At 44.2% G+C, this 14,609-nt stretch overlaps 1 protein-coding gene and 1 pseudogene across 2 annotated transcripts in view; one reads left to right on the forward strand and one right to left on the reverse strand.

Annotated features, from left to right (window-relative positions):
• Positions 1–14,609, forward strand: part of LOC122940390 — a 1,294,760-nt pseudogene that overhangs the window by 1,153,280 nt on the left and 126,871 nt on the right.
• LOC122940410 (oocyte zinc finger protein XlCOF7.1-like) overlaps positions 40–14,609 on the reverse strand; it is a 195,341-nt gene continuing 180,771 nt past the window's right edge. Inside the window, exons 4-5 of one of the 2 annotated variants that reach the window (XM_044297079.1) lie at positions 1,081–1,379; positions 40–915 (exon numbers count right to left, since the gene is read on the reverse strand). In XM_044297079.1, the coding sequence (XP_044153014.1) occupies positions 182–915; positions 1,081–1,379 (1,033 nt within the window). In that variant the 3' untranslated portion in view covers positions 40–181. Of the gene's footprint in view, positions 1,684–14,609 lie in introns of both variants that reach the window. The other variant, XM_044297081.1, reaches the window with a different exon arrangement.

A 14,609-nucleotide genomic window follows, 5' to 3' on the forward strand; every position in this document is an offset into this window, starting at 1 on the left:
CTCTTTAAACCTACTGTTTCCATAGAACGGCACTAGAGGAATTACGGAGTGATAGGCAGTGTGGTTAGACTAAAAGTCAGAGATATCAAAATTCTTCTAATGCCACAGCGCAAAAGGCACTTCATAGTGCTGCACCTGCCACAGGAGGTCACTAACAGGCTAAGCATGTAGATGGTTTCTCTTATATGTGGGTTTTTTGATGTTTAACAAGAGATGATTTATGGTTGAAACATTTCCCACATTCTGAACATGAAAATGGCTTCTCCCCTGTGTGATTTCTCTGATGTATAACAAGTTCTGATTTCATCTTAAAACATTTCCCACATTCTGAACATGAAAATGGCTTCTCTCCTGTGTGATTTCTCTGATGTTCAACAAGATATGATTTCTGCTTAAAACATTTCCCACATTCTGAACATGAAAATGGCTTCTCCCCTGCGTGAGTTCTCTGATGTTTAAATAGAGATGATGTATTGGTAAAACATTTCTCACATTCTGAACATGAAAATGGCTTCTCCCCTGTGTGATTTCTCTGATGTATAACAAGTTCTGATTTCATCTTAAAACATTTCCCACATTCTGAACATGAAAATGGCTTCTCTCCTGTGTGATTTCTCTGATGTTCAAAAAGATGTGATTTCTGCTTAAAACATTTCCCACATTCTGAACATAAAAATGGCTTCTCCCCTGTGTGATTTCTCTGATGTACAATAGAAGCCCATTTCTGCTTAAAACATTTCCCACATTCTGAACATGAAAATGGCTTCTCCCCTGTGTGAACTCTCTGATGTACAATAAAAGCCCATTTCTGCTTAAAACATTTTCCACATTCTAAACATGAAAATGGCTTCTCCCCTGTGTGAACTCTCTGATGTATAACAAGAGCTGATTTCTGCTTAAAACATTTCCCACAGTCTAAACATGAAAATGGCTTCTCCCCTGTGTGATTTCTCTGATGTATAACAAGTTCTGATTTCATCTTAAAAAATTTCCCACATTCTGAACATGAAAATGTCTTTGCTCCTGTGTGATTTCTCTGATGTACAATAAAAGCCCATTTCTGCTTAAAACATTTCCCACATTCTGAACATGAAAATGGCTTCTCCCCTGTGTGATTTCTCTGATGTATAACAAGAGCTGATTTAGTCTTAAAACATTTCCCACATTCTGAACATGGAAATGGCTTCTCCCCTGTGTGAACTCTCTGATGTATAACAAGAGCTGATTTCTGCTTAAAACATTTCCCACATTCTGAACATGAAAATGGCTTCTCCCCTGTGTGATTTCTTTGATGTATAACAAGATGTGATTGTTGGTGAAAACATTTCCCACATTCTGAACATGAAAATGGCTTCTCCCCTGTGTGAATTCGCTCATGTCTAACAATACCCGATTTAAATCTAAAACATTTTCCACATTCTAAACATGAAAATGGTTTCTCTTTTACGTGAGCTGTTTGATGTTTAGCACATTTTCTGTGACTTTTATTCTGTGTTACAGTCTGTGATAAATCAGAAGATCGGACCTGTTTAAAAGAATCAAATGATGCATTGTTGCTGTGATTGGATGAGGGTATATCTTGCATATTGGCATGCTCTTCAAATGTATATCGTGTGATGCCACAATCATCTTCTTCAAAATCTGAAGATACCAGATGTTTGTCTAAGTTCCTGGTACAGTCATCTGCCAAGAATAAAACACATTTTATTACTGATGAATAACATAAAAATTTCATTGAAGTTTTATACTTTTTCCAATTAAAAAAAATCCACAGAAATTACAAGGCATGGCGCAAAATTCAAGTATCAATTGACTACAACAGTGGTGGCCAAACAGACCACAATCTATTAGTAGACCGAGGGGCATAACTAAAAAACGCTGGCTCCAACCTTGAGCAACTTCCCTGCAACCTCCACCCAATCAGTCATTTAGAAGATATATAAATAATACATTTCCTAGTGTTGGACAAGAGGTGACGAATCCCCTCTTAGTGCCCCACACAATAGTTATCTCCCCTCAGTGTCCCTTTCTGTAATGCAAGGCACCAACAAAACAGACCAGTAAAGATGAAGTCAAGGGGTTTATTAACAAAATAAACAAAGTCCAGGCAAAACTTCACTGGAGCTAATATCAGGCAAACAAAACAAAGGGAAGCCAGGAGTAGTCCTGATCCGTGCATAAGTCCTTGTGTAACTTCCCAAGTGAACGGATGCGACACGGAAAATCCCGGGTCCTGCGTCCCACTGGAACGAACGAAGTCCAAGCAAACTTCAGTCAGCAGCAAGCAGTACTGACCTGCATCTGGATGAGGGAAGATAACAGTGGGGACTGACCGACCTGGGAGGCCACCTTTTATGTGCCTGCTAACAAATCCCAGGGCGCCAAGTGTCCACTCCCCATAGGTCATGATCCTGCCCTACACCTGTGTACAAGGCTTTGGTCACTCATTAGTCAATTAGACAAATGCCGGCCCCCTAATCTGCTTTGAACTTACGGCTAGGTGCTATTTCCTTCGCTGGTCGGCGAAGCGCATAAGAAGCATGTACACGCGACCGCGTATCCCCTTGCGAACCCGCTTTCGAACGTAAATGCGATGCACGACAGGCTCTGAGAGAGTGCGCAAGCGCCTTGACATGGACACCGGAATGGCTTCTGCAACAGACACCGGAGACAAGCTCGGCCGCAGCGTACTGCCACTAGCCTGGCCAAGCTGTCCCTGAAAGCCATGCAGTCTTCCTCCAGGTTCACATGCGAACGCATCCCAGCGTCGGTTCGCAAAGGGGTCGGAGCAGGTGTATCAATGGAGATACATGTAACCTGTCCCGCAGCTCCACGAGGACCCTTTTTGGTCACACCAGAGTGCGAGACAGGTGAGGATCTTACACTTTCACAGTGGAATTCCCCCTTAGTGCCCTCTTCACAATACTGATGCTCCCTAAATGCCTTCACTCAGTAGAATGTCCTCTTGATGTCTCCAAACAGTAGTTATGCCCCCTTTGTGCACCCCTGCAGTAGCGCTGTCCCGTAGTGTCCCCTTTACATCAGTGAAGCTCCTGTACTGTGAATAAAGTTAAAAAAGTAATACCGAGCCCATCATGCTCTTCCCAGCAGCAAACAAATATCTGGTGTTCAGTGGTGAGACTTTTTTGTATGACCTTTTAAGGCTACATTCACAAGTGAAAAAAAGACCATAAAAAACAGACACTCAGTTTTTTATGGCCATTTTTCAACCATTTTTGCATACCTTTCTTGGTCGTCTGGACGTTTTGCATTAATTTTTAATGGCCATTATTTGAGGATGATTTAGATGATTTTTATTTAATTACCAATCCCTGCAGTATACATAATGTCCCCCATAGTGGCGCCAGTTAGTAATAATGTTCCCCAGGGTGGCCCCCATCAGTAATAATTAGTCATCCACTTGCACTCGCAGAGACAGTCTCTCTTCATTTGGTGCTAAAGGACCTACACTCTCAGTGGGATAATGTCACCATGCGCACCTAAGCAATAATGCTGGAAGAGCATGGTGATGTCATCACGTTGGTAGCACAGGTCCTTCAGCACCAAGAGAGACTGCCTTGTCTGTGCAAGTGGATAATGCAATTTATTTTTATTTTAACCCCTAAAAGACCATTTTCCACTAGTCTATCCATTTTAAACGGCCATTACATGGATGCACTCCTGTCTAATGGCCATTAAAAATAGTTCCATTGATTTAAATTGGGTCCATCGGGCAGTGAAAACGGCCACAAATAGGCCATGTGAACAGCGCCATTGAGTTCAATTCATTCTAAAAACAGCTGTGTGCCATTTTTCACTGTTGTGTGAATGTAGCCTTATCCTGCAGCCTTTCCCGATTACGGAAACTACATATAGCGCCAAAGAATAATCCTGTGACCTGAACATCATCAATGCAGCTAGGATACTGTGCACACCGAGGTCTCTCCAAATCTCAGTCCTGTAACTCTCAAGTAAACAAACTGCATGGCCCACACCATAACATCTTCCTTTTTTCATGCATTTATATTAAATGGGTTGTCTCATGTGAGACAATGGGGGCAATTCTCTAGGATTTATCTCCTAAACAGAGCCCCGAAAATGGTGGAGGGTGCACTGTGCATGCGCAGCACTAGCTTGGCTATTTCCGTCAGGCACCTTGAAGTGAATGGAAACAGTGGCCGGTCATGCACAGTGCTCTCCCATTCACTTCTATGGGGAGAGCGCTTGGTGGTGGCCAGATCAGAGTCCTCCAGCCACCACTTTGGCCCACTCCATTCTCGATATAGGTGGGTGTCCCTGCGGTTGGACCCGCACCTATCTGACAATGATGGCATATCCTAGTGTTATGTCTCGATTGTCTCAGATAATACAACCTCTTTAAGTGCTTGCAACTCATATATACTGTACACACCATCCAAAGATTATTATCACTAGAGACAAACCAATTTCTTGAAAGACATTTCAGGTGTAATTCTGAAGAATCAGTCAGAAGAGGGAACAGATAAATTAAATCAATTTCGAACCTGCTCCCATTGGCCTGATAATCTGGGTATGACTCTCTGGCAAATCTACTCATTGACATCAGCTGGAGGTGTGTGACGATGCCACACTGAATACCCTGCACTGGAGGCTGGACAAGACAGTACAGTCGTGGCCAAAAGTTTTGAGAAAACTGCTTTTAGATCTTTGTTTCAGTTGTTTCTGTGATGTAGTGAAATATAATTACACGCACTTCATACATTTCAAAGGCTTTTATCGACAATTACATGACATTTATGCAAAGTGTCAGTATTTGCAGTGTTGGCCCTTCTTTTTCAGGACCTCTGCAATTCGACTGGGCATGCTCTCAATAAACTTCTGGGCCAATTCCTGACTGATAGCAACCCATTCTTTCATAATCACTTCTTGGAGTTTGTCAGAATTAGTGGGTTTTTGTTTGTCCACCCGCCTCTTGAGGATTGACCACAAGTTCTCAATGGGATTAAGATCTGGGGAGTTTCCAGGCCATGGACCCAAAATGTCAATGTTTTGGTCCCCGAGTCACTTAGTTATCACTTTTGCCTTATGGCACGGTGCTCCATCGTGCTGGAAAATGCATTGCTCTTCACCAAACTGTTGTTGGAAGAAGTTGCTGTTGGGAGGGTGTTTTGGTACCATTCTTTATTCATGGCTGTGTTTTTGGGCAAAATTGTGAGTGAGCCCACTCCCTTGGATGAGAAGCAACCCCACACATGAATGGTCTCAGGATGCTTTACTGTTGGCATGACACAGGACTGATGGTAGCGCTCACCTTTTCTTTTTCCGGACAAGCCTTTTTCCTGATGCCCCAAACAATCGGAAAGAGGCTTCATCGGAGAATATGACTTTGCCCCAGTCCTCAGCAGTCCATTCACCATATTTTCTGCAGAAGATCAATCTGTCCCTGATTTTTTTGGGGGGAGAGAAGTGGCTTCTTTGCTGCCCTTCTTGACACCAGGCCATCTTCCAAAAGTTTTCACCTCACTATGCGTGCAGGTGGCACTCTGATCCCGCAGCTGAATCCTCTTTAGGAGATAATCCTGGCGCTTGCTGGACCTTCTTGGACGTCCTGAAGCCTTCTTAACAAGAATTGAACCTCTTTCCTTGAAGTTCTTGATGATCCTATAAATTGTTGATTGAGGTGCAATCTTAGTAGCCACAATATCCTTGCCTGTGAAGCCATTTTTATGCAACGCAATGATGGCTGCACGCGTTTCTTTGCAGGTCACCATGGTTAACAATGGAAGAACAATGATTTCAAGCATCACCCTCCTTTTAACAGGTCAAGTCTGCCATTTTAACCCAATCAGCCTGACATAATGATCTCCAGCCTTGTGCTCGTTTTTTTGGGATTAAGTTAATTTTCATGGCAAAGAAGAAGGACTATGCAATTCATCTGATAACTCTTCATAACATTGTGGAGTATATGCAAATTGCTATTATAAAAACTTAAGCAGCAACTTTTCCAATATTTATGTAATTCTCAAAACTTTTGGCCAATACTGTGCACATATCAAACTGGGCCAGTTCCATTCACTGTTCCAATCTCCCTCCCAGAAGTCCATGGAGTCAGGGGACAGGTTATGTGCAGAAGAAAGGGCACAGTCCAGGTACGAATGAACCCGGTTGTTCAGGCAATGCTTGTCCTTTTGCTGATATGCGTCAGGTGGGCACAGCACTTAAAAAAAAAACTTCCATCACATTAGGAAAACTAATTTGGCTGCTGCTGCTGTGCCTTCTGAGACTTATTGTAGGGGTAGCACCACCAGAGAGGGCGGGAGGTCTCTGACTCAGCCAGGTTGGAGATGGGACTGCTGGACAGAAATGCAGGTGACAGGCATCAGTAAAACATTCTCCCCTTTTTGCTTTGATTGCAATGATCTAAAAGAATGGCTATCCAGTAGTCAATCACCTTGCTTTATGCTAACCACATGCTTGCCAGCATGTAGGCAACCAAGCATGCAGTTTGTCATGCTCACCAGCATGCCTGAGGACCCACTTCTTTAAGACTCCACTGCAATGGTTGGTCATGGCCAATGTCACTGTCATCGTCATGAGCATATATATCATACCGAGCGTCAACCTCCTTCCCTAGCTGTGCCTGGGAAAAACTCCATGTCTCCCTGCAGCACAAACTTCTCCTGCTCCACTTCCTCCTTTACGCAAATTGTCCGTCCAGGTTCCTATCAGCCAGGGGCTTTGCCAGGTCAAAACATTCGGATGTTCTGTCAAGGGCCCTGAATGTTATGGCAGTCGCAGGGCACAGTGTGAAACATTAATATTTCACAGAGAGAAGGAGACAAGCAGTGCTCCTCCCTCTCTTCTGCAATACCTATGCTGATTTGTGGAGGAGCAGTCAGCAGGCTTCTCTCATTGCTGCTCCACTAATCAGAGCCTCCTCCTGCACGCTGACATAGAATGCGCTGGAAACGCTGGCCGGCTCTGTCACACCATGAGAAAAGCCAGTCATGGTGTATTTTCTATAGCTGTGTTCTTGGGAATATGGTGGTTGGGATGTGTGGGAAGGGGGTGGATGAGGGCACCGGCAGCAGGACGGCTACTGCACATTCCAGGGAAAGGTTGTGGACACAATGCAGGATACACTGACTTTATTTTCGAAAGGTGAGGAGAGTGATTCCTACAGGCAAATGTCATTCACTCCACTTTCCCTCCATACTAGATCGAAATGATCTTGGAATTACAGTATCTGCGGCCAAAAAGCAGACATACATTATATTTCTACTAATAAATATATATATAGTAATGTAAAGCTTATGTGTGGTCCCCGATAATTCCAAGATCACTCCAATAAGTTATGGAAGGGGCCTGGAGTAAATGACTCTGCCTGTGGCACCCTTTATCTACAAGCATACCCCCAAATAAATATGCCCCAGAAAGCCTTTAGATGAAACACCCCATCTAAGACCCCAAATGACAGCCAACAGATCCTAGCCATTAAACTCTTAAAAACGATATGACAGAACTGTACATCATAAGCGTTAAGGGGTTATATGTGAACACATTTGTCCGGTTAAACAGAGGGAAGGTGCTCCCTCTGTCATGCCACCAGTGTCCTGTGATGTGACTGGCACATATCATTCAAGCCTTAATTAGCCATTTTATAAAATAAATGTCTTATTTATAATGCATGGTGAATGCCAGCAAGGGTCATATACCATCTGTCCCCACCAAAAACACAGAAAAAGTGATCAAAAAGTTGCAGGGACCCCAGAATGAAAACAGTTTATAATACAAAAAATAAGCCTCATACAGCTCCATCAAGAGTAAAAATAAAAACATTTTGAATCTCAGAATATACAACTAAAATAAATAATAATCAAAAGAAAAAGAAGAAGCATGTACAAAGGTTCGAAGTTTATACATGGATCTTTGTCACACATGAAGGTTGTTGGCAATGAGATCACTGTGGATATCACAGGTGGAATGGTCTAAGGGGAGTGGTTATTTCTGGTGCCTTGGGACAGCCCCCCAACCAATCCTATTTGAATAGGATGTATATACAGTCCTGATCAAAAGTTTAAGACCAAAAAATCATATTTAGCATGGCTGGTTTTTAACAAGGTTCCAAGTAGAGCTTCAACATGCAACAAGAAGAAATGAGAGTGAGACAAAACATTTTTTGAGCATTCAATTAATTAAAAATAACGATTAAACTTAAACAGGCTGTTTTTCAGGTGATCCAAATTTTAGGACCACATGCCTTTAAAAAGGCCAAATCTGTGCAAAGATGTGGATTCATTGTCATTTTCTGTCAGGTAGTTCCACGTTGTGATGGCAAAGGCAAAAAAACTCTCCCTTTCTGAACTTGGTCGGGTTGTTGAACTGCATAATCAGGGTCTCTCACAGCGCGCCATCGCTGCTGAGGTGGGACGCAGTAAGACAGTCATTTGGAATTTCTTAAATGATCCTGAGGATTATGGAACAAAAAAGTCAAAATGGAAGACGCAAAAAAAATGTAATCAGCACTGAGCCGGAGGATCCAATTGGCTGTCCGTCAAGACACTGGATGATCCTCAACCCAAATTAAGGCCTTTACTAGCGCTGACTGCAGCCCCATAACTATCAGATGGCATCTGAGACTGAAGGGCTTCAAAAACAAAAAACGACTTCAAAGACCTTGTCTCCTTGAATGCCAGATAACTGCTCTTTTGGACTTTGCAATTGCAAAAGAGCACCAAACATGGGACATTCAAAGGTGGAAGAAAGTTTTATTCTCTGATGAGAAAAAATTTGACCTTGATGGTCCTGATGGTTTCCAACATTACTGGCATGACAAGCAGATCCCACCTGAGATGTTTTCTATGCGCCACAGTGGAGGGGGCGCCATAATGGTCTGGGGTGCTTTTGCCTTCAGTGGAACAATGGAGCTTCAGGAAGTGCAGGGGCGTCAAACGGCCGCTGACTATGTCCAGAGGTTGCAGAGAGAATTCCTCATGACTGAGGGCTCTCGTCTGTGTGGTAACGACTGGGTTTTTCAACAGGACAATGCTACAGTACACAATGCCCGCAGGACAAGGGACTTCTTCCAGGAGAATAACATCACTCTTTTGGCCCATCCTGCGTGTTTCCCTGATCTAAATCCAATTGAGAACCTTTGGGGATGGATGGCAAGGGAAGTTTACAAAAATGGACAACAGTTCTAGACAGTAGATGGCCTTCGTGCGGCCGTCTTCACCACTTGGAGAAATGTTCCCACTCACCTCATGGAAACGCTTGCATCAAGCATGCCGAAACGAATTTTTGAAGTGATAAACAATAATGGCGGAGCTACTCATTACTGAGTTCATGTTTGGAAGTTGGATTTCTGTTTTGGGGGGTTTAGTTTTTTTTTTGGAGGTGTGGTCCTAAACTTTTGATCAGCTGAAAAACAGCCCGTTTCAGTTTATTCGTTGGTTTCATTAAATTGAATGCTCAAAAAATTTTTTGTCTCACTCCCATTTCTTCTTGTTGCATGTTGAAGCGCTACTTGGAACCTTGTTAAGATCCAGCCATGCTAGATATGATTTTTTGCAATTTTTCAAGTGGTCTTAAACTGTATAGATATATATATACGGTTGCAAGAAAGAGTATGTGAACCCTTTGGAATTATATAGATTTCTGCACAAATTGGTCATAAAATGTGATCTGATCTTCATCTAAGTCACAACAATAGACAATCACAGTCTGCTTAAGCTAATAAAACACTAATAATTAAATGTTACCATGTTTTTATTGAACACACCATGTAAACATTCACAGTATAGGTGGAAAAAGTATGTGAACCCCTAGACTAATGAAATCTACAAGATCTAATTGGGGTGAGGTGTCAGCCAACTGGGGTCCAATCAATGAGATGAGATTGGAGATGTTGGTTACAGCTGCCCTGCCCTATATATATATATAAAAAAAAAAAACACACACCAGTTCTGGGTTTGCTTTTCACAAGAAGCTTTGCCTGATGTGAATGATGCCTCGCTAAAAAAGAGCTCTCAGAAGACCTACAATTAAGAATTGTTGACTTAAATAAAGCTGGAAATGGTTATAAAAGTATCTCCAAAAGTCTTGCTGTTCATCAGTCCATGGTAAGACAAATTGTCTATAAATGGAGAAAGTTCAGCACTGCTGCTACTCTCCCTAGGAGTGGCCGTTCTGTAAAGATGACTGCAAGAGCACAGCGCAGACTGCTCAATGAGGCTAAGAAGAATCCTAGAGTGTCAGCTAAAGACTTACAAAAGTCTCTGGCATAAGCTAACATCCCTGTTAGCGAATCTACGAGACGTAAAACACTAAACAAGAATGGATTTCATGGGAGGATACCACAGAGGAAGCCTCTGCTGTCCAAAAAAAACATTGCTGCACGTTTACAGTTTGCACAAGAGCACCTGGATGTTCCACAGCAGTACTGGCAAAATATTCTGTGGACAGATGAAACCAAAGTTGAGTTGTTTGGAAGAAACACATAACACTATGTGTGGAGAAAAAGAGGCACAGTACACCAACATCAAAACCTTATCCCAACTGTGAAGTGTGGTGGTGGGGGCATCATGGTTTGGGGCTGCTTTGCTGCACCTGGGCCTGGACGGATTGCTTTCATTGAAGGAAAAATTAATTCCCAAGTTTATCAAGACATTTTGCAGGAGAAATTAAGGCCATCTATCCACCAGCTGAAGCTCAACAGAAGATGGGTGTTGCAACAGGACAACGACCCAAAGCATAGAAATAAGACAACAGAATGGCTTAAACAGAAGAAAAAACGCCTTCTGGAGTGGCCCAGTCAGAGTCCTGACCTCAACCCGATTGAGATGCTGTGGCATGACCTCAAGAAAGCGATTCACACAAGACATCCCAAGAATATTGCTGAACTGAAACTGTTCTGTAAAGAGGAATGGTCAAGAATTACTCCTGACCGTTGTGCACGTCTGATCTGCAACTACAGGAAACGTTTGGTTGAAGTTATTGCTGCCAAAGGAGGTTCAACCAGTTATTAAATCCAAGGGTTCACATAGTTTTTCCACCTGCACTGTGAATGTTTACATGGTGTGTTCAATAAAAACATGGTAACATTTAATTCTTTGTGTGTTATTAGTTTAACCGCCTCCGGACCGCCTAACGCAGATGTGCGGTCCGGAGGCAGCAGCCCTGCGCACGACGACGCATATACGCGTCATCTCGCGAGGGCCGGGATTTCCTGTGAACGCGCGCACACAGGCGCGCGCGCTCACAGGAACGGAAGGTAAGCAAGTGGATCTCCAGCCTGCCAGCGGCGATCGCTCGCTGGCAGGCTGGAGATCCGAATTTTTTAACCCCTAACAGGTATATTAGACGCTGTTTTGATAACAGCGTCTAATATACCTCCTACCTGGTCCTCTGGTGGTCCCTTTTGTTAGGATCGACCACCAGAGGACACAGGTAGGTCAGTAAAGTCGCACCAAACACTACACTACACTACACCACCCCCCCGTCACTTATTAACCCTTTATGAACCCCTGATCACCCATGATCACCCCATATAAACTCCCTGATCACCCCCCTGTCATTGATCACCCCCCTGTCATTGATCACCCCCCTGTCATTGATCACCCCCCTGTCAGGCTCCGTTCAGACGTCCGTATGATTTTTACGGATCCACGGATACATGGATCGGATCCGCAAAACACATGCGGACGTCTGAATGGAGCCTTACAGGGGGGTGATCAATGACAGGCGGGTGATCACCCATATACACTCCCTGATCACCCCCTGTCATTGATCACCCCCCTGTCATTGATCACCCCCCTGTAAGGCTCCATTCAGACGTCCGCATGATTTTTACGGATCCATGGATACATGGATCGGATCCGCAAAACACATGCGGACGTCTGAATGGAGCCTTACAGGGGGGTGATCAATGACAGGCGGGTGATCACCCATATACACTCCCTGATCACCCCCTGTCATTGATCACCCCCCTGTAAGGCTCCATTCAGACGTCCGCATGATTTTTACGGATCCATGGATACATGGATCGGATCCGCAAAACACATGCGGACGTCTGAATGGAGCCTTACAGGGGGGTGATCAATGACAGGCGGGTGATCACCCATATACACTCCCTGATCACCCCCTGTCATTGATCACCCCCCTGTCATTGATCACCCCCCTGTAAGGCTCCATTCAGACGTCCGCATGATTTTTACGGATCCATGGATACATGGATCGGATCCGCAAAACACATGCGGACGTCTGAATGGAGCCTTACAGGGGGGTGATCAATGACAGGCGGGTGATCACCCATATACACTCCCTGATCACCCCCCTGTCATTGATCACCCCCCTGTAAGGCTCCATTCAGACGTCCGCATGTGTTTTGCGGATCCAATCCATGTATCCGTGGATCCGTAAAAATCATACGGACGTCTGAATGGAGCCTAACAGGGGGGGTGATCAGTGACAGGGGGGTGATCACCCTGATCACCCCCTGTCATTGATAACCCCCCTGTAAGGCTCCATTCAGACGTCCGCATGTGCTTTGCGGATCCGATCCATGTATCCATGGATCCGTAAAAATCATACGGACGTCTGAATGGAGCCTTACAGGGGGGTGATCAGTGACAGGGGGGTGATCACCCTGATCACCCCCTGTCATTGATCACCCCCCTGTAAGGCTCCATTCAGACGTCCGCATGTGTTTTGCGGATCCGATCCATGTATCCATGGATCCGTAAAAATCATACGGACGTCTGAATGGAGCCTTACAGGGGGGGTGATCAGTGACCGGGGGGTGATCACCCTGATCACCCCCTGTCATTGATAACCCCCCTGTAAGGCTCCATTCAGACGTCCGCATGTGTTTTGCGGATCCGATCCATGTATCAGTAAAAATCATATGGACGTCTGAATGGAGCCTTACAGGGGGGTGATCAATGACAGGGGGGTGATCAGGGAGTCTATATGGGTGATCACCCCCCTGTCATTGATCACCCCCCTGTCATTGATCACCCCCCTGTAAGGCTCCATTCAGACGTCCGCATGTGTTTTGCGGATCCGATCCATGGATCCGTAAAAATTATACGGACGTCTGAATGGAGCCTTACCAGGGGGGTGATCAATGACAGGGGGGTGATCCGGGAGTCTATATGGGTGATCACCCCCCTGTCATTGATCACCCCCCTGTCATTGATCACCCCGCTGTCATTGATCACCCCCCCCCCCCCTGTAAGGCTCCATTCAGACATTTCGGAAAGAAGACACCCCAAGGTATTCCGTGAGGAGCATGGCGAGTCCATGAAAGATTGAGATTTTTGTCCTAAGTTAGCGGAAAGTGAGACTTTGTGAGAAAAAAACAAAAAAAATCAATATCCGCTAACTTATGCAAAAAAATAAAAAATTCTAGGAACTCGCCAGGCCCCTCATTGAATACCTTGGGGTGTCTTCTTTCCAAAGTGGGGTCACATCTGGGGTATTTATACTGCCCTGGCTTTTTAGGGGCCCGAAAGTGTGAGAAGAAGTCTGGGATCCAAATGTCTAAAAATGCCCTCCTAAAAGGAATTTGGGCCCCTTTGCCAATCTAGGCTGCAAAAAAGTGTCACACATTTGGTATCGCCGTACTCAGGAGAAGTTGGGGAATGTGTTTTGGGGTGTCATTTTACATATACCCATGCTGGGTGAGAAAAATATCTTGGTCAAATGCCAACTTTGTATAAAAAAATGGGAAAAGTTATCTTTTGCCAAGATATTTCTCTCACCCAGCATGGTTATATGTAAAATGACACCCCAAAACACATTCCCCAACTTCTCCTGAGTACGGCGATACCAGATGTGTGACACTTTTTTGCAGCCAAGGTGGCCATTTTTTACACATTTTGATTGCAAGGTACTTCTTACACATTTGGGCCCCTAAATTGCCAGGGCAGTATAACTACGCCACAAGTGACCCCATTTTGGAAAGAAGACACCCCAAGGTATTCCTTGAGGGGCACGGCGAGTTCCTAGAATTTTTTATTTTTTGTCACAAGTTAGCGGAAAATGATGATTTTTCTTTTTTTTTTCTTTTTTCCTTACAAAGTCTCATATTCCACTAACTTGCGACAAAAGATAAAAAATTCTAGGAACTCGCCATGCCCCTCACGGAATACCTTGGGGTGTCTTCTTTTTAAAATGGGGTCACTTGTGGCGTAGTTATACTGCCCTGGCAATTTAGGGGCCCAAATGTGTAAGAAGTACCTTGCAATCAAAATGTGTATAAAATGGCCTGCGAAATCCGAAAGGTGCACTTTGGAATATGTGCCCCTTTGCCCACCTTGGCTGCAAAAAAGTGTCACACATCTGGTATCGCCGTATTCAGGAGAAGTTGGGGAATGTGTTTTGCGGTGTCATTTTACATATACCCATGCTGGGTGAGAAAAATATCTTGGTCAAATGCCAACTTTGTATAAAAAAATTGGAAAAGTTACAACACAAAATCGCTTACCGCTCCTTCTCTCTGGTTTGTGGGTGTTTATGGCATAAAATGCCTACTCACATGCATGTCCAAACACAGTCCAAGAGGTGCGGGATGCTGGTTGTTTGTAGTGACGCTGGAGACACATGTAGCCGGTCAATCACGGAGTCAA

Source organism: Bufo gargarizans, chromosome 6 (assembly GCF_014858855.1).
Source record: "Bufo gargarizans isolate SCDJY-AF-19 chromosome 6, ASM1485885v1, whole genome shotgun sequence".
NCBI lineage: Eukaryota > Metazoa > Chordata > Amphibia > Anura > Bufonidae > Bufo > Bufo gargarizans.